The following is a 21,628-nucleotide window of genomic DNA, read 5'->3' as shown; positions in this document are numbered from 1 at the left end:
TGGAAATGTCCATCCTACTCTTATTCTATTTTCATGGAAAGCACTCTAAAAGCAAATGACTGTTCTATAATTCACTTGACCAGAACCAGATGCTTAATTTCACTACTGTATGATTGAACATGCTGCCGCCCCTGCTGCTCGTCTGATTTCCTACATGGGAGTGTGTGTCTATACATGCATGCCCTCCTCCCAGCTTCTGTTAAAGTAAATGGTCGACTACAGGTGTGTGTGTGTGTGTGTGTGTGTGTGTGTGTGTGAGTGAGTGTGTGCGGTGGTGGCGGTGTAGCAGCAGGAGGTGTTGTGTGTGTGGTGGTGGGAGGTCTGGAACGTAATGGGAAAATCAGCTTCTGACAGCTCAGCCACAACATCCTGTCTTCCCATTAGCAAGGCGAAGGTTCGGCATGATTTGCTGTTGAATTACAGTCAACATTAGTAGTGTGGGAGCCACCGACACATCAAAGTCATTAAAAGACTAGCTCTAAAAGGATGGAGGCCTTCTGTGGTTTTAATGGCGGCGTTTTTTTTTTACTTTGTGCAAGGCTTTTAGTTGCCCACATGTTGCATTACTGTGTTTATCTTTGTCTTTCTCTCACCATGGGGGGATGTGTGGGTGGTAAAGAGAGGGGCGCCTTGCATCCCTCATCATGGGATTTTGTTGTTTGGGCCCGGGGAGAGAGACGTACAAAAAGCCTGCAACAATTACCAGAAAATTCATGCAATTGTGTATAATGTATTGTACAAACGTGAGCAAGAATGTGGCTTAAAGTAAAATGATTGCTCTTATCGATGGTCTTTTATGTGTCCTGTAGTTGATCTGATTATAAACACATTTGCATGCACGCACACACACGTCTTGCTTCGGATTTTAATACTCCACTTTTAATCCTAAACCATCATAAAATTGAAACACTTTGTCAAAATATGTTGAAGTTGTTCATCCCTTTGCTTAGCAATATAATTAATCCTGATTCTGATCTTAGCACTAAACCTAAATCCTTTTGCTTAACTGCAGACTAATTCTTAAAGCAGGAAAATGTCTTCAATTCAAAGATGTATGTGTCATACTGATTCTCACAAAGATCGAACCAGAAGAATATACACACACAGAGGCTTACACTACACTTAGTATAGACTAACAGCTGTAATATAGCGGGTGGCAGTAAGCTCTTTACTGGTTTTCAACTGTACCTCTGTTGTTTTATTGCACTCATTATTAGCACAGCAAGTCGCTCTGCTGTAAATAACATCCATTCAGCTGGTGTCCGTCAGCCATTGAGAGTCCCTTTTCCCCCGCTACATAAAAAAAAAAGCCTTTTCACTCTGCTAATTCCCTCTGACGATAACAGCCAAATAATTTCTCTGCAGACTCAGGGTCTACCAAAAGTGATAGTGAAGTAATTTTGGCCAGAGGAGAATGAGCACATTAGACTGTAATGCCCTGCTCAGAGAGAAAATGTTACTGGCATCAACAGTACACAAGCATGTGAAGCCAATGCTTATGAGGCTGAGGGAAAACCATGGGTACATAGAAGAACGATGCTTCAATAGAAAGCCAAAGAAATAAAGAAAGCTGGTAGAAGTAGGTGGAGGCAGGTCAAAGGATTACCCAATAGTCTAAATGTTGTTCCAAGGCCCTCTTCACACTGCCGGGTTTTAACTTTAACACTCAATCCCTTTCTTACATTTTTGTCTGAAAGTGGTCAGAACCAGTCTTCAAAATACACAATGTAAAATGTGTATGTAAATGCAGAATGTAAACTCCTCTTTAGGTCATTGAAATAACTTAACAATACAGAGAGAGACACACACAATACTGAGGACATGACCTCCTCTTTGGTAGCGAAAATAGCACTGTGTTAAAATCATCTCGTGGAGCTTCTTTGGTGTTGGTGTGCTGCTTCAGGCACTGGTGAAAAGATGAAATATAATGCAGTTTGAGTAATTATGATAATGATAATGAATAAGCACGCTTATCAGAGCCCAAAACAATTTTCCTGCATTGTTTATCTATTATTCTTATTGCCGCCTCAGGACCCCATTTTTCTGGATCCCATGTGCAGGGCAGAAAGGCAACAAAGTGGACAGAGCGAAGCTACAAGCTTTTGGTATTGGCCATATCCACAGTGGAGTTGGAAACAGAGAGAGATTAAAAGTATACTGCACCCATAATGAAACTAGGATTGGGCATCGAGAACCGGTTCCAACTTGGAATCGTTTTAAAAATTACGATTCCAATGGAATCGTTTTTTTTTTTTATTGGAACCGTTTGGAATCGAAAATTTGGTTTCGCATCTGTGGTTCTAAATTTAACACACACAGGTTTTGGTTTCAGTAGCGGCTGCCGTGCTTCCAGGTACTTGTTGTGTTGCGGTGATGGAGCACAGTAAGCCGCGCTCTAAAGTGTGGCTTTATTTTACGTCGAAAACCCCCGGTAAAACTGTAAATCACCACTGAATTAAAATAAAAGTTTCCTCTTATCTGTGAAATAAGCATGTGACACACCCAAAATAATTGAAATTGAGAATCAATAAGAACCGGAATTGAAAGGAAGAATCGGAATTGGAATCAGAATTGTTAAAATCAAAACGATGCCCAACCCTAATTAAAACACACTTATTTAAAAGATAGTCTGCATACCTTGGATTTTGCTAATGGCTTCAGCATTTAGTGTGCTACAGCTGCTAGCAATGAGCACCAGTGCCAAAAACTCACCAATGTTGTAAATATCATCAGTCTACATATAAATGATGCTGGTGTTTAGGATCATGGGACAATCTCTAAGAAAAAAAAGCAGATATAGAGATAGAAGTAGAAAGAGAGATAGTGATTTGATGGAGGGTCAGTGTTAGACCAGCGTACCATAGACGTAGAGGATGTAGTCGTCGAAAGACTCCCCGACTGTGTTGGAGGCCACACAGCGGTAGGTTCCGTTGTAGGACTTGTTTAGGTTTTCGATGTAAAGATCACCGCCGGTGATGACGGCATGGGATGGCACATCGTCATCTACTTTCACCCAGTTCACCCGCTGTGGCCTGAAATAAATAAATAAAAAAAACAGAGCATCAGTAGGATCCCATGGATAGGACAGGCATTCAAACACTGAGAATGAAAGTGAAAGATGATGTGATACTTTTAGTCACCCAATTAAAAGTCTAAAGAACTGCCCTATATCTGCAATGTTCATTACACCCCATAGCACAAAACTGTAAAGTGAAAAACACATGGATAATTTTTGCTATTCTTAGCCCACTACCACTAATGAAGGCTAAAATGTAAAATTCGATAAATGGTGATAAGCTTTCTTCCTCTGGGAAAAATGGACGTCCTCAGCACGTGTTGCGCCAATTTTGTAATTACATCACACAATATCCTGTGTTTGAGGAAATTGTATCATAAGGGTGGCACAAGAGAAAAGTTGATCAAAATCAATTGGAGTAACCTTACTTTTAATATCAATATACAACTTCTTGATGTAAAAAACACAAAATTTCTTTTACCCTTGTCATAACGTCATGTTTGTGTATTGTTTATCTAAGTATGACTCCCATTTGATGTATGTAAATGGGCTGTATTTATATAGCGCTTTTCTCGTCTTAACCACTACTCAAAGTGCTTTTACATTCACCATTCACACACATGCATACAATGTGGCGGAGGCTGCCGTACAAGGTGCCACCTGCTCATCAGATAACACACACACATTTACACTCCGATGGCGCAGCATCGGGAGCTATTCAGGATTCAGGGTCAGATGTACGTACATTTCTGAATGTAGCGTTATCAGCGCCATGGCCAACCAGCAGAAAGCACATGCTGTGATACTTCAGCTCACGTCCTATTTACCAAACCTGTAATCAGCGCCTTTCTCCGCCCACTATACCTAAATTGCGCGCATCTTTCTATCACCAAGTCAGTCAAAACAGCGAAAACAAAGATTTAGCGATAACAAAGTTGATCTGCTTGTTCATGAGGTAACAGCTTGAGGCGTGTTATTTGGGCATTAGTGGTGGGGAAATGTATGTATTGACTAGTGCGCTGTAGCAAAGCGTTAAGTACTGGTGCTATGATACGGCTGATCCCGATGCCAATATTTGTAACGTAGCGAGGAGTTTAACAACTGCTGGAATGGAATGTGAACGCTGAGTCGGCGGATTCAATGTCATCTTTGATTTCTTCCAGTAACTGTAATATTGCATGGCTGCATAATCTGTAACGCCTAATGATTTTGTGTTCACTCAACTGAAAAAGTGTGATCCTTGTGGCAAAAATCCTTTCAGCTCGTCTCCTCGGCCTATGTCTTCGTCTTGCTCGGATTACTGCTGCCATTTCACCAGGAGGCATATGGGAGGAAACCCGCTTGCGGCTGGTTTACACCTGCTATTAAGAGGCGGAGAATTTTCACCGCAAAATAGAGGAGCGCTTTCACGGGCGGTTTTTGTACATACCGCGGAATACATAATTAGGCGCACTTTACGCAAAAGCGAGAGAGACACATCAGGGACCCCCTAATACATATATTGTATAAAATGAAGTTGCATATTAAACTGGGCCTTTCAATAATATGTAGGGCGGCCTAAAGCCTTTATACATACCTTTTTAGTGCATTGAATACTAAGCTATTAAAATAATAATTATGGGCATGATTTGAGAATCAGCTTTTAATGTTAAACATACATTGAATCCTTAGGATGAATTGTATCTGTGGATTGCTATTTTAGTGACTACCTTACATACAGTACAGGCCAACAAGCCTAATATTCAGCAGGGCTTTTTCACAAATAGGCTGATTTTTTTTTATTTGCTAATAATATGTTGGTTTCATGTTAAGACATTTAAATCTTTCAGGAAATGAACAATAATTTGGTGGCCCCCCTGCAGTAACTCTGAGGATCTGTTGAAGATCTCTGCGTTAGTGCATTTGGCCCTCAGCGTCTTACCTAAGGACACATCAACATGGAACTGCAGGGCCAGGGATTGAACCACCAACCTTCCGAGCGACAGGCGACCGCTATATCACCTGAGCCACAGCCGTCCCTAAAGCATCTTGGCACTCAAATCTTGGGATGTCGGAGCATCCTTGAACCACCAAGAAGAGTTCTCTCTCTATCAGTGCTATAGACCTGTAATGTCATTCAGTCACAAATAAAATGGGGCTAGTCCCCTAATATAGTACACATCCGTTTGGGGTTCACTACATGATATCAATACATGAGAACGTTTCCCACATTTGTTAACAGTTGCCCAAAGATTACAGTCCTTAAAATTAACAAATAAACCTCCTTTATTTTTATAGATTTTTTTAAGCAATTGTTTACTGGTAAAAAAGACGAATCAAAGAGAGTAAGGACATGAAAAACAAGACTTATTAAAATGGCATTCCTCCCTTTGTGTACAGCTAAGAGCAACAATAACTGTGAAGCAGCTTTGTCTTGAAATTGCAGGCTTTCCACGCTCGTATACTAATGAGTGTTGCTGTGTAGGTGGGCGCCTACCGAGCGTCTGTATTTGTTCCATTTTCTACCTTGACTGAGGTTTATAGCAGGGTAACAGATTCCATTTTATTTTATTTTTTATGACAATGAGCTCAGAGCACCGAGGGTGAAGAGAAAAAACCCCAAGACAAAACACCTCTATTTTGCTGCCACAACTTCCAATGGCCACTGCCAGCTATTGTTATTTCCCCTGAGTGTGTGCTGATGCTTTCTCTTGTTGAATTTTGTTGTGGTGTTTTAACTTATTTCCCTCCATTTGAAACCATTTGGTGTGGAGGAGAGCAAGCAAATAGGAGAAGAGACAAAAAGATGATGTAAAAAATCTAGGAAAAGAAAAATGAAATAGCAGTTGGAGCTCAATAGCAAAAACAAACAAACCACAAGTGTATTTAATGGGGGTGGTGAACGGCTCGAAAGAGCGAGTGCCGTGTCTATTGCAAGTGCTCTCCAGATGAAATGAAATGTAAATAACTATTACATATATAAATATGATGGAGTGAAAGACATGACCTAGAACTAAATAGTTTCTATAGGTGGATGGGATGTTGTGAGAGGGCGTAAAGGGAATCCAGAGGAGGAAGCTAGACAGAGACGGACGAAAGAGGTAAGATGGGGCTGCAAGGAGAGAGGAAGGGCAGGCGTCTAGAATACAAATGTCTGCCTGGAGCCGAGGCCCCCCCGTGCTATCTGCTGGTAATGACTGCACAACTCTCAGCAGCTCTAATGAAAATGACTTCCAATTCCTGGCTCACTGTATTGATTGTGTTTTCATCTTTATAAAATGAATACGAGTAGTGAGCTTGTCTCTATGCCAAGTATGGAGACTGCGGGGGGCTGGTGGATAGAGGCAGTCTAAAGTACACAGTGTTTGGTTCGGTGTGTGTGTGTGTGTGTGTGTGTGTGTGTGCATGTTTTTCGACCCTTCAGAGAATCATAGAGAGTTTTAAGCACACACACAGAATACAAATATTTCTTGCTTTGATTTAGGGTTAAAAATTACATTTCAGATTAGTTTAAGTGTTAAAAAGGCCAGCCTCAATTTGACTCTTCCCTCCCCTCTTTTAAAGTGGTTTGTTCTGCCCCACTCTTAGAGTAGTATGTTCCATCCGCCCAAGCAGTTCACAAGATCTGGAGAGCTTTGATAGTTCCAGTAGTTAGTCCAGTAAAATAAAAAAAAGGGTCTTAAAACCTTTGTTTCTGACTGTTGTGCACATCCATTGAAGTTTTTACTTTAAGTCTCATATTAATATAGTTTTATGTATAATCATCAATATCTCATTTCCAGTTTTGCTAATGCTGGCCATGCTAATTGGGCCCACTTAACAGCAATTAAGTGTGTGCAGTGTTAGCTTCCATATGTGTCGAGCCTGTGCTTAATGTAATTACATTCAATGCACCTCTGTTCTGCTATTTCTCATTGTAAACACATTGTATTGCTACATTCATATGTAGTCTGTACAGTTTGTCAGTTAATATGCCTCTAGGTTAGTATTTGGTGAATTTAGCCTGTAGTAATGTTCTTAGTATCTTAATAAATAGCAAAAAATTGCCGGTGCAACACGGATGTCTTCTACTTGATGATTTTATTTCTTAAGGTGCATAACAATGACTAACGTTTCGATGCAAAGTTACATCTTCATCAGAGTCCTTGTTCTTAGTATCTTATTTGTGGGTTATCTAGTTAAATACATCTTTATTGGTAATAGCTGCCTAGCCGTCAACTATTCTCTTTAGTGGGATCATTTAGTGTGGTTAGCTGGCACCGTTGTGGTCTTGTGATCCCACCTTATGGCAGTGCTACCCGTAGCGTTTTTTCATTCACTTCTTTATAATGACTGCTTTAATGGTTTGTATTATGTTTCCTTACCCTGTATGTTGTTCCTCCCTTTTCAGAACCACACGCAAATAAATATTACCTACCTGACCAAGGTATGCATGTACACTCTAATAAGCCTCTTCTGTAATAAAAATTTCTTAACTGGAAATTCTGGACTATTTTGTGACTTGACCCTTGACTTTAGTGGTGGGTGGTGATTTCCGGGACCAAGTGTTGTGAGAAACCACAGTCAGCTAATCTTTTTTAATTAAGATTAAGGCCTAGTCCTGCATTGATCCTGTTTAGCAAACCCATAATCTCTGTTTACCCGCAAAGCTCAGTACTGGAACTGACCCGATAATGTACGACTTGTGACTCCAGTCATAACGATATAGGAGTATCTCAGAGTAACACAGTGATCCATGTAGCTTGGTGGGGGGGGGTTTCTGATTCCTAATTCATATCCCGTAAATCTTTTAATCTGGTAAGCAGCTTGAAAAGTGCTATATAAATACAATTATTATTATTATTATACAGCTACTCTAGTCTTAATGACTACTCATGCTGGCGTATCATCTGGAGCATTTAAGGGGTCAGTGTTTTGCCCAAGGACACGTCGACAAGTAGACTGCAGGGTCCACCGACCTTCCGATTGGTAGACAATCTCTCTACCACCTGAGCCACAGCCGCTCTCCCTTTTGTAACATTACTCGGGAGTGAAAAAGAGCTAACAGTGCTGGGGACAAACACAAGCTGTTTATGTATAGTGTGTAGCTGCATGCATTTTGGCAATGTTATTCTGTAGGAGTGATTTGAAAGGTTTTGATGGATGTTTTGATACTTTTTGCTCAATGAAACTGGGTTGCCATTAAAATCCATTGCAACTGTTGTGAATCCAAGCATACTGTAGCTGTATTCATCTAAAAACTTTTCAAAGCCACCTTTCAAGCCTATAGATGAGAGTTTGATGCCAAAAAGCTGGGTTTTTAAATGGGGTAAGCCTATTTCTTTAAGGTTGTCATTCATGGCCAATTTACTTATTTATAACACCAATTGCAATGCCATACCCGCAAGTTGGTCACATCACTTTCTGTTTCTGATGTAATATTCATAGCTCCAGCCTCATCTGATGATTATTTTGTCCCGATCAAATTTGAACTGCCTTGTCAACAAACTAATATGATACAGAACCAACTGCACTGATGTTTGAATAGCCTGAAACTCTCATTCCTTTACTCACCCCTGAGTGTTCTAATGGCTTCATTTGCACTCCATTACATCTCATATCACAGAACAACTGTCATCTAAGCAAAACAAGACCTTGGTTTACAGATGATACATGTGGAATTATAGCCTAATGAGTGTCAACCAAGAGCGTTCTGATCCTAAGGCCAGACATGTCACAGAACTGACTGATGATTGATTGACTCATTGTTGATGAGAACACTGGCCAAGGCCACTGTACGTTCATTTTTGACATCACTTGGATACTGGTCTTTGTGCTCAGCTCTGTGTTCAAAAATATGTTAACTTTGTTTACCATCTAACTTCTTCTGTGCACTCTCTCAGTCTCACACTGTCTCCCTAGATACCTTCAGAAAATTTGCACGAATAACACCCTGCCTATTCAACCGTCTTTCTGCTAAAATTCCTCCTGCTAGATATTAGGACCCAGTCTGCTCACTATCATTAGTGCCCCTTTCTGCTCTGTCCTCCCCCTTTAAAGGGGTGGTAATTAAACACCTGCTCAAAATATCACACAGTAATTCTGATGTGGTTCATAATTACAGGCCAGTTTCAAATCCACCCTTTAAAAATTCCTGAAAAAGAAAATAACAGCCATTCAATTAAGTAATTATGTATACTGAAATGGTCATTCAGAATATTCTGGCCTCAGGTCTTTCTTTTTTCAGTTTTTTTTTTTCTTCTCTGTGACATTTACTTGTATCAAGGCAACCCTCTTATCCATCAGCTTTACTCCAACTCCTCATTAGAGGAGATCTCCGCTCCCAGTGAGGGGACTGGTTCTAGAGCCAATGGTTCGTACAACCTTTCGTTCCCGTCTTCCCCACAGTGACATTTCACATTTCAAGCCAGCTTTCAATGCTAATTCAACAAAACTTAAACTTGATTTGACCCAATGTCTCGCTGATCTAACATTGACCCCAACCACCCTTTTCAGTTTGCATTTTAAATAAATGACTAAAAAGACGAGGGTCAAATCTATTCATATATAAGTTTTTATAGTACTACTAATGTTCCACATATGCTTACATCCCACAGTAGAACTGTGGGTGGTAAAATGTTAATGGTTTTCTATGGTTTCTGTCAGATTGCTGGAATTGTGAGTTGTAAATGTCTACATCCTCATGTTTTCTCAACTCTGCTTGCTGCTGCAAAAGTTATCTGCTCAACTGCAAACACAAAACAGCGACACTGTTCCACGTACCAGTGCAACAACACACTCATATGCACATGCACACTTAGGAATGAAGGTATTTAGATGAATATATAAATGTGCTTTTTCTACCCATGGCATATTTTTAACTGGTTACAATGTGTGTGTGTGTGTGTGTGTGTGTGTGTGTGTGTGTGTGTGTGTGTGTGTGTGTGTGTGTGTGTGTGTGTGTGTGTCTCACTGGGGTTTGCCTTTGGCCTGACACGTCAGTTCCAGGTTCTCTCCTTCCCTGGTCAAACCCTGAGGAAATTCTACCACGATCTTTACCTCTGGTTTGTCTGAAAGGAGAGAGAGAGAGACAGAGAGTCAAATTTTGAGACAACCTAACCAGTATTTTCCACCAGGCGCGTCTGCAGTGCGTTCCGGAGGCGCTGCTGGCCCCGCAAGCAATCTCAGCCACTCAAGTCAATGCTTGCTCCGCTCCGCCTTATGGCCGGGACACATATAGCCGACGGCCGACCGTTGACAGAAAACCTCGTCGATATGATCAGTCGCGTCCCCGAGGTCCAAAAAACTGCCACAGAACAGACCAAAAGCAACAGAGGGGAACGAATAACGGATACATCTCTATAACAGCAGGCGGCGCTAATCTGTATTGTTGCCCAAGAAATGAAAACCGGCAGCTGATTGGACGAACACGTCACATGGGTTTGTTTTCTCCGGAAATTGAAAGCCAGACTGTCATGGCGGCCGTTCAGAATACGATCTCATATTGTACTAAAATAGTTCACTGAAAGGTGTTTCTGAAAACATTTTAAGCGAGAAACAGGCCGTGCAGTTGCTGAATCTGTCTTCATTTCAGCTCAACAAAAGTCAGTTTAAAAGATTTTGAGAGACTGTAGTCACCTCATTCCGCACGTCATTTCCGGGTGAGTCCAGACTGCCCTGTCTCCGACTGAACATGTCAGGTCGGCCAAAATGAACGCCGACAGCCCCCCAGACGGACGACGGCACGGGACACACCGAACAGATTTGAGTCACTGACCTCGCCAGACTGTCCCACAGCCGATAATCGGCCTGATGTGTCCCGGCCTTTAGATACGCGTCAGGTCTATTTTCATGCGAGCCGAGGGCCGTGCGGACAGCCGGGCGGGAAGTGAAACAGCGAGAGTAACCCCCCCCTCCCAGAAAGAGAAAACAGTTTAGGAGTTTAATTATAGGAGTGCTTGGCGTAGAAGGTAGATACTAGCTTTATACACATGTGATTGTTCTGTAAAGTATTATTAAAAATATTCAAATCTGCGAGTCGGGCAGCAAGACGCTCCGCTTCTGAGACACTCCCGGTGTGGTATGGCGCGTGGTGGAGGACGGTACAAAACCGGAATGCAGCCGGAATACAGCATAGATACACCCAGTGAAAAATGTCTGTAACAGATAAGACACAATATACATTCTGGATCTACTTTCTACATCTACGTTCTATGATTGATTCCTATTTGCAGTCATGTTGTTAGGAACATACATTAACATGAGAAAAGAAAGACGTCAAGACATTTTTGACCGCCAAATATGTTCAAATCTTGTTTTTCAGTTCAGTTCTCACACAACCCAGTCTCCCACAAATTATGTCCACATGCAACAACTCTGCATCATCATTTATGTGCAGTGCACTTCAAATGATCAAACTTTCCCAAAGCGTTTGGCTGGACACATCCTAAGAGGTGCTGCAGCAAACAGTAAGCATTCATGTCACATCAGGACTGATATTAGGCACTGCTGTTGTTCAAGCAGAGCGACGCCATTGAGGGAATCATTAGCTGATTGGCATCAGCTTTTGCTCCTCCATCAGGCTACCTGCTGACTAGTAGCATCCAATCATAATCATAGAGGTGTACTGAACAGATATAAACCTATAGTGCGTAGTTTCTGTCTCCCCCATGAGGAATTCTGGGTAATGACAACAAAAATCTCGGCCCGTCCACATGATACAAGCCTTCGATGATCGCGCACCACCCCCAACCCTCCTCCAAGCAGTTGCTTGTAGACAAGGAGGACAATGAGGATTAAAACACATGATGGACTCATCAGAAGAGGTAATTATCTTCGCTAGATTTTCTGCGCGCAAAAGTCGCCGGATGACACCATCTTCTGTCATGCTGAGAAATACAGAGAGTTTTGAGGAGCTGATGGTTTTAATTAGCTTTGTATCAACTCATTTGGCGATGGCTTGAATGAAACGGACATCCATTAATATAAAAAAGTTAGGCACTAAAGCTTTAACCAGACTCCTCACATTATTACCCAGCTGATTTGATCAATAACATACAGCTGATATGATCATACCAGCTGTGGCTGGTGCTGTAGCTCCGCCCACTTTGTCCAGTTCTGCCGCTACTGCCTCACTTTGGTTAGATGTGAGGAGTAGCCTTCGTTTGCTAATGTTAGCAAATGCTTTATATGGAATCTATATTGATATAAACTTAAACTGTGGTTTTCCATCAGTGCTTTCACTTTTTTCACACAGAATAACACAGTACACCGCTCACAATGATAAAATAAATAGTCCCTACATAGGTTTAAGAAAGAAACACAACATTAAGTGCACAAACAACAACCATGACCTGCCCCAGCAGTGTTGAAGTGAAAGAGAAGGTCAGAAGTTGCTGAAAGGGACTTTTTATTCCCACTTTTTGATTACGATTGAGCTTCATGCTACACAAATTTTGATTGGTCTGGATGGATTTGACTTGACATTATATAAACAATAACACACATTCTTGGTGTTTTTCCTTTTACAGAACATCTACTTACTACTACTACTACTGTTGCCTTAACCTCAACCTGATCTTCCATTGCATCAAATAACTTATCAGCAGTGTTCTACCTTGGGCATAATATTGATGGAGTTTAAAATCAATCTAACACCAAAAAAAACAAGCCAATGCTTTGAGGAATGATAGATGTGGTGCAATGCAGAACCACAAGTAGCCCTGAGTTTGTCCAAAGACGTTACCTGATAGAGTTGCTACAAAAAAACAGAAGACATTGTTGACAAGCTGAGGCAACTGGGAAGAAAATGTAAGAATGTTGTTTTGACAACCAGTGGGGTACTTTGACAGTCGCTGCTGTGCTATTCCTTGCTACCATGGCGTTTTCTATTGTTCCCATTCCCTTGACTATTGCAGGTGTTATCAAAAGCCTTTTCTCATCTTGGTGTGAAAGATGATCCTTTATTCTGGACAAAAATGGAATGTTTTATTCAATCTATCATTTGGGTAAGGGAGTGAATTCAGTGTTATCATGTACTGAAACTAAAACTGAGACAAAACAAGCAAAACAAAAGTTCTGCTCCAACTTATGCCTTTTAAGGTACCCCACTATAAGAAAATCATAAATGAGGGGAAGGCGGAGAACAGGTAGCCTTCTTTTCACCAAATTTATCAGGGTTTGGTATCATACTTATACAGTATCATCATTGTTTCACGAGCAGGGCTATCTAAAATGATTGCCAACACCTTTGGCAATACATCAATTAACCTGAAGACCACACTTGAATACTTTCAGCACATTATGACAATTACTCAAAAAAATGTAAAGTTTTCCTACATTAGATGCTGTAGATATGTACCTCTAGAGTCACCGCACACCAGATTGATTGCTGAGTCACAATGGTGTAATTACAGTTTTCCGATTGTGATGTAAATTATTCTTGTTCTTTTCCCAGTTTTATAGCCTAAATGCCCAGCGTGCATTTTTAATCAGCCTGTAGACAGAGGGTCTGAGTTATGGTTTTCAAAGCCGGCTGTAAAGTTTCACACTGCTGTCCGACCTTCTCGGCAACAAACAGCACACGTCTGGCCATCCATCTGTCTAAATCACACCCTGTCAGTGGCCGGCTCTCAGTCTTGGTGATGGACAGCAGATGGGCAAAAAGCCAAATCTTCTGCTCAGTGGGCATGCACGGGTTTAGACAGCAACCCTTTGGTTTTGTTTCCACTAAAGGCACTACATGGCATCCTGCAACTTTTTCTTTGCTCACAACGTCATCTGACCTTGTCATCTCGGAGCCATAAATATGAAGGACGCCAGGCATCTGTAAGTTGTTTTGATAGCCTCAAGTAGTTATGTCGGAGCTTTCTTGTCTCTGCTTGATGGAAAAACACACACTGCACTGCCAGATCCGGATACTGCCACTTCAGTGGAAATGAAATAGTGTCTACAGTATGCAAAAGGGCCGCTATCATTATGCTAACTGAATTATTTGCTTTATTGTGTGCCTCACCTCATAAGCACTCAAGACGGCACTATCCATCTCCCCGCAGCCGGCTGACCTTAAGGGAAAACCAACCAGGCAACGGAGCAAAAACAGCTTGCTTTTTGCTTATACACATAAACATTACAGGCTTATTTAATTATGCTATCCCCTGACAATGGCCTTTTGCTGTTTCTTACTACACAATGCACTCCATTACGCTCACAAATTGCCCACACAGTGAGTGATTGAAATGTAAATCACCTAGTCTATCAGTTTAATATATAATCAGTAAACAAACACAGTCTGTCACTGTGTAGTAATGTGAAAAAAGTATGCTTTCATGTATTAATAATTTCCTTGAAAGGAACCGATATGTAACTGGATTATTAGAGAAAGGTTTTTAGGACCATGTAGTTTAATTTGATCCTAATTATAGGGAAAATGGAGACTGTGGATTTTTAGGAATCCCGAACCATTCAGAACATTAGGCCTACAGTCATATTCACATACAGTCACAGGACATATAATTACAAATTACAGATATTTGAAATCACCAACCTTCATCCTGGACTTTACATCTGCCCATTGCATATGCTATATATTATTTGCAAATGTTGCACAGACCCATTCAGCTTGTTTTATCTTATGTAACAGTTATTTTGTATAGATATATTTGTTTCTCTATATGTACTGTTTATTTCAAAATAATGTTTAATGTGTTTGTTTGTCTGTTTATGTATGCAACGTTCATCAAGGCAAATTCCACATAAGTGTACTTATTTTGGCAATAAAACCTTTTCTGATTTCAAATGTAATATAAAACAGTATGGCCGAGTTATCAGGGAGAAGGTGCAGTGCAGGACTGACTGGGCCTGTTTGTTGCCTATTACAGTATGCACAGAGCATGACAGCAGCAGCCCCTGCATGAAGCAGTGAGGCGCTTAGCCGGGGGGGGGGGGTCCATGTGAGCTCCCTGTTATCAGAGGCCAACAAAATGCCATGCTGCCTCTGTAGATGAGTTGATCTCCTCTTCTCGCTCTCCCACGGAAAGGTCAGATAGCTACAGAAGAGGTTTAATTTTCTAACAGAATGCTAGGTCATGCCAGAGGCCAAATAAATAAGGTTACTACGACATACAATACTATTACTATATAATGTGATACAAATTTGATCATTTTGCATCAAAGAAAAGATCTAAAGCCCCACATTACAAATGCCTAGCATTTTAATTACTTGTCACATGGCAGAGGTACATAGCATTTGATTGGGTTTACTTATTTTCACAACACTTCTGGGTCCAGATGTACAAAACACATGAATTGGTATTTCTAAAAGTATAATACCTATAACCGTTATATTTCATCAAATGAAGCTCAGCGTAAATTCTTTCAGGAAGACTTCAACAACTTCTATCACCTCTCTCTCTTCCTAAACCTTTTCAGCTGGTTAGAGGCGTTCACTTTTCAGTACACCAATCAGAACTGGCCACGAAATTCATGATAGGGGTGTTATCAGGAGTAACCAGCGTATGAGCGGGTCAGTCATGCGCACAACCTGGGTAGACACATGCACTCACATTCGCTAACATGAACGTTCAGCCGGCCAGGCTACCAAAACAAACACACAAAGAGGGAGTGTGACTTCACTCTCTGCTCAGTACGCCATTACTCCACTATATATTTAGTAAATAGTTTACTGCTATTTTAATGTTCTGCTTGTCGTATATTGCACATTTACATTTCTGCCTTTGTGCATACTCAAGATTTTAATTCCTGACCTTACTCATAGTTCTCTGCACCTGGTCAGTGTACAGTTATAATCCAAAACATCTTGGCTGTAGGGACAGTAAACTAAAAACAGGAACTAACTATGGCTCACAGTTTTGCCCCAACTAGCAGTACACTATCAGACAACATGTCACTGCAGGGTACTGCTTTAAAGGTCCTATGACATGGTGCTTTTTGGATGCTTTTATATAGACCTTAGTGGTCCCCTAATACTGTATCTGAAGTCTCTTTTATATAGACCTTAGTGGTCCCCTAATACTGTATCTGAAGTCTCTTTTATATAGACCTTAGTGGTCCCCTAATACTGTATCTGAAGTCTCTTTTATATAGACCTTAGTGGTCCCCTAATACTGTATCTGAAGTCTCTTTTATATAGACCTTAGTGGTCCCCTAATACTGTATCTGAAGTCTCTTTTATATAGGCCTTAGTGGTCCCCTAATACTGTATCTGAAGTATCTTTTATATAGACCTTAGTGGTCCCCTAATACTGTATCTGAAGTCTCTTTTATATAGACCTTAGTGGTCCCCTAATACTGTATCTGAAGTCTCTTTTATATAGGCCTTAGTGGTCCCTTAATACTGTATCTGAAGTCTCTTTTATATAGACCTTAGTGGTCCCCTAATACTGTATCTGAAGTCTCTTTTATATAGGCCTTAGTGGTCCCCTAATACTGTATCTGAAGTCTCTTTTATATAGGCCTTAGTGGTCCCCTAATACTGTATCTGAAGTCTCTTTTATATAGACCTTAGTGGTCCCCTAATATTGTATCTGAAGTCTCTTTCCAGAAATTCAGCCTTGGTGCAGAATTACAGCCACTACAAGCCAGTCCCACAATGAGCTTTCCTTAATATGTGCCATTTCTATTTCTGTAGCTTTAAATACTATTGAGGAGGAGAGAGGCGGGGAAAGGTGGAGGGTGGGGGTATGTCCTTGACCAACTGCCATGTTTCGCTCGTTTGCAAGCCATGAAGTCTTTCTCTTTCTCACGGGTGGGCCAAATTCTCTGGGCGGGCAAAGCAGAGAAAGGGGAGGTAACCTTTCCCCTTATGACGACAAAAGGGAAGATTCCAGATCGGCCCATCTGAGCTTTCATTTTCTCAAAGGCAGAGAAGGATACCCAGGGCTCGGTTTACACCTATCACCATTCCCAGCAACTGGGGGACCATAGGCAGGCTGGGAAAAGTGACATTTTCATGCCATGGGACCTTTAACATATTTGTGGCCCCAAATGACAGACAGTACTGTAAATATGAAGACAATACAAAAAACAGAAAGATATCTTGTAATATATAGCCAACATCAACCCAGTCAGTTTATGATGCTTCATAATGATGGGTTAAAGGGTTAAAAAATGCAAAAAGAAAATTACTTTTTTTAACAGAAGTGCAAAGGTAACCCGATACATCAACCTTACATTAGAAGATTTATTTGGAAGGTGTTCCTATTTATACGCACAGTATTTTCACTTTTTATTTATCATGCACTGAAATCATTTCACTTTAATGACATTGCCACACTCCAAAGTTTCAGTAGTGGGAACATGTGGGAAATTGATGTCATTTAATTAGTGGAGATGGAACAGTCTACTCTATTGCAGTCCAATGTTCCCCCTTTATTCATGTGCATGGAGATGATCTTCCTTCAATGACACTGCAATACATGTCATACACCAAAGTTTTAGTTGGGGAAAAGTAGCAAATTTATGCCATTTAATTAGTGGAGATGGAACACTCCTCTCTATCGCCGTCCAATTTTCAGAATAAGCTGATGAGACACTTGAAAAGAATTTAAAAAAAATTGCATAATGCAGCTTAACTATCCATGCCGATTTCTAATTTATTAGCGAGCTGAAGTACTTACACTGGACCTCCAGGTATTTCTGTGCTTGGAAGTCCTTGACTGCAGGGTGGTCTACGATGCAAGCCACTGGTACACCATCGTCCTCCTTACTAACAATGAATGTCAGCCGGCTGGTTACTGTGTACATCTTGTCGTAGGTCAGCTCAACTCTGGGCTTGCCTATGGGAAACATTAAACATCAACATAAGTTAAACACAGCAATACATGTGCATTTTGGGATTTCACTTAAAATATGAATGAGGCTCACATGGAAAGTCCATAAACCTCACTTCACTCACTGTGGTCTGGCAGGACCCAGTTAGGTAAAGGACTAAATTCCTTAGTAAGCATAGCCTGAAAGCTAATTAGTTTCAAACAGAAAAAATGTACGTATACAGTATTTACTTCTTCACCGCAAGTACTCCTCAACCTAATTTGAGAATGGAGGCCGTACCAGAAACATTATAGTTGTCTCTGTGCATCCATAGCCATTTATCCTTTGCAAGCTTGATTGCAGGGGTTTGGTGCCTATTCCAGCTCACACTGGATGGTGGGGTACACCCTGGACAGGTTATCGGTCTATCACAGGTTAACACATACAAACATACAGACTGACAACCACACACACATACAATTTAGAGGCTCCAATTAACCTGACATGCATGTCTTTTAACTGTGGGAGGAAACCATAGCATGTGGAGAGTCCCCATCCAGCGGAAGGACTTGAAGCCACAACTCTCCTTGATGTGAGGCAACAGTGCTTACAACTGCACAAACAGTATCCTATTTTCTTGCAGTTTTGGAATTTTGATCTAAAAGTCTAATTTAAACACAGTACTGCTTGCTGTCTTATCACTTGAATGAATTATCATAGTTTGCTGGCTGGTTGGCTTCTTCCAATGTGTTTTCCACTCTAAAGTCATATAATGAAAACTGAGCTCCAGAGGTTAAGGCTGGCTTTTTCTGAAAGAATAATAATAATTGTATTCCAAAAATCTTTTGAAAATAGAACCAAAAATTATAAAAGCTCATATTTGTGCTGAACTTTATGGATCCTTGGTTCCTGTGGGGGTACTCTGTGAACAGCTTATTTGGTTGGTTGGTTTGGTTGGTTAAGCGTTTGGTGGGGCTTGCTATGGACGAAGTAAACACGGCAATACACTTGTAAGAGCAAATGAGGTTTAACCATGTATCCAGCTAATTTAAATAGCTCACGTTACTGTATTGTGTAAACAGTTAACTTCTAAATATTGTATTTGGCGTTTTCTTTTGCTGGGTGCAAAACAACTTCCTCCCCAACGCTATTTTGCAGATCCACCGTCGCTGCGTCCAGAGCTCAGCGCCGCTCAAGACAATTGTGATTGGTTTAAAGAAATGCAAACAACCCAGAGGATGTTTTTCTCCTATCCCACAGATGTGTGGTGTAGTCAGACATTACTCCACAGCGCTTTGGAGATAGGTCTGGCAATGTGTGACTAGGGGCTACTGTGTGACTGTGAATCACACATTAGGATTTACTTTATGAAGCCAGATTTATTGTGTGGCTACTATTTATGCGGCACTGCCAGATCTGACGCCTGCAAAGTAACCCTCCTCTGATTAGTGGCTGCTCTGTAATATCACACAGACAATATGTTCTCAAAAGCAATGAAGAGACTACCTCATCACGGTCATACAAAATAAGAGGGATAGCTGCAGACAGCCATGCACGGCAGAGTCACAAAGAGAGATTGATTATTTTTACCCCATTGTCCTACTTCCTAACAGTCTGTTGTACAACTGTGTGTGTTTGTGTCCCATCAATAAAACAAATACTGGAAGCAAAACAAGTGAAAGAGCCTGCCAAGAGAAATGCTACGGGAGACAATCTGTCTTAATGTGAACAATTGCATCCATCAGTATATATTTTAGCTGTAAAATGTGTTCTAAGAGCACATGCTACCCACCCCTGTACTGCTGCACAGCTGCTGTGGTGATACAACAGCTGTCTCTTTGGATGCTGGGAAAGCAAACCTGTGTGATGTGCCTGGTGTAAAGGAACAGGTTGACATGAATAAATGCCACTAGAGGCTTTAGATTCATGAAAGCACCTGAAACAGGAACCTGATGGGTCTGCTTAAATCAAAATGTCTTGGGATGCATGAAACAGCGGTGGAGAGACGTCTTTATTTAAGTCCCGGGTCGCTGGATCTCTTGCTTTACAGCTCAGGGATTCATTGTAAAGTTATTACACTTACCTAGTAAAGTGTCTATGGGTTTGAAACCTGCACAAAGTCAATGTGGTTGAGAAGATAAGTAGAACGCTACCTTAATTTCTGCCCCTCCTTTTTCTTTAACCAACGACTGCTACTGCTATTGTGTGAAATATTGGAAGTGACAAAAATGGGAACTACAGTTTGAGGTGAATTAGTTTTTTTTTGTTTTCTCCTCGCCGGGATGGAGGTATCTTCACATGACCAAAGAGCAGCCACTAGCTCACCATCCATGTGTTTTTTTTTGCTGGGTAAGGATAAAACAAATCCTGCTGTGCACTGTAGAGCAAAATATGTGGCTGGTTCCCATTCCTTGAGGAAGGCAAGAGAGGACAGAGTAGTCTCATAAGATAGACATCTGACAGAACTCCAAAAATGCTGCATCAAATATTATTATATTAATATTATTAGCGCCGCCCATGACGATTGTGATTGGTTTAAAAAAACGCCAATAAACCAGAGTGTGTTTTCCCCCCCATCCCGGAATGCTGTGTGGACTAGCCAGACCCTCCTCCGCAGGGCTGTGGAGGAAGGTCTGGCAAAGCGAGACTACTAACACGCTAGCCAGGGACATGCTAGCACAAGCTAGGTAGCCTGGTCGCTGGGCAAAAAGTAAGCACAATTCATTCTAAGTGATGCATTTATGCCATCAACTCTCTCATACTACTACCACACTGTATAGTGTAAGATACTCTGTTAAGTAAAAGTCATGCATTGAAAATATTACTTACGTAAAAGTATGTAGTAAGGAAAATGTACTTACATTTTAAATTTTAACTAAAAGTAAAATTATTTTGCAGAAAAATGAACCCTGTGACTGTTATACTGTTATATCATTATATTATTATTACTATGCATTAATGTAGAAACAGATCTCTACTGTTTTTTAGTTGGTTGAGCTGGAGCTCATTTTGAACTATTAAATAATGATTATTTTCATTATGGATTCATTTGCTGAATATATTTAAATGATATATTGTTTGATTTGCAAAAAAAAAAGAAATAAATAAAAATCCAAAAATAGTGATACATTTTTTTGCTATTACAACATTGTTCTGTCCAACCAACAGTCCAAACCTAAAAAATAAATGTATATTATTAAAACAATTTAAAAGAAAATCCTCAAATCTTCTGTCTGTGAAGCTGGAAACATAATAATAATAATAATAATAATAATAAATTGAATTTATATAGCGCTTTTCATGGACTCAAAGTCGCTTTACAGGGCAGGGTAGATTATAAAAACATAACAAAACAAAACGAGCAAACAAAACAAGTAGAACAAAACAAGATACAGATGAAAAAGGGAGGGGGGCAGGTGGACTATGGGTAGGCTGAGGTGAAGAGATGGAAACATGACAGTGAAATTCTTTTGCATGCTAAATGACTTAAAAATAGTTGACAGTTAATTTTCTGTCAGTTGACTAATTGTTTCAGCTGTACTTGTATAAACTATCATACAGTTTAGTTTAAAAAAAAAAGGTGATATTTTATAAGCCCTTCGAGTGTTATTTTCTGATGAAATCTTAACTTGTAAAGTAACTTAAGCTGTCAAATAAATGTAGTGGAGGACAAAGTGGCATGAAAAGAAAATACCTAACAGTGGTTGGTCAATAGTGCAAATCTACTAGTACAGCTCTGGGTTATATATATATATATAAAAAAAGATTAATACTTAATAAAGTGCTTACCAATCATTAATGTGCCCTTGTCTGATTTTCCAATTATTCTTTTTCTATTAAACTATCAAGTAGGTGACAATTATGTGACTTTAACAGAACTAGAAA

The 21,628-nt window shown here is 40.4% G+C and overlaps 1 protein-coding gene across 5 annotated transcripts in view; it reads right to left on the bottom strand.

Moving 5' to 3' along the window:
• cadm1a (cell adhesion molecule 1a) overlaps positions 1–21,628 on the bottom strand; it is a 414,371-nt gene that overhangs the window by 55,638 nt on the left and 337,105 nt on the right. For all 5 annotated transcript variants that reach the window (XM_039777288.1, XM_039777290.1, XM_039777291.1 and 2 more), the window contains 3 exons: positions 17,611–17,769; positions 9,948–10,044; positions 2,860–3,032 (listed from right to left, as the gene is read on the bottom strand). In XM_039777288.1, the coding sequence (XP_039633222.1) occupies positions 2,860–3,032; positions 9,948–10,044; positions 17,611–17,769 (429 nt within the window). The remainder of the gene's footprint in view (positions 1–2,859; positions 3,033–9,947; positions 10,045–17,610; positions 17,770–21,628) is intronic.

The sequence above is a fragment of the Perca fluviatilis genome, chromosome 16, assembly GCF_010015445.1.
Source record: "Perca fluviatilis chromosome 16, GENO_Pfluv_1.0, whole genome shotgun sequence".
Taxonomy (NCBI): Eukaryota; Metazoa; Chordata; class Actinopteri; order Perciformes; family Percidae; genus Perca; species Perca fluviatilis.
This window is presented reverse-complemented; position numbering and strand designations above follow the sequence as displayed.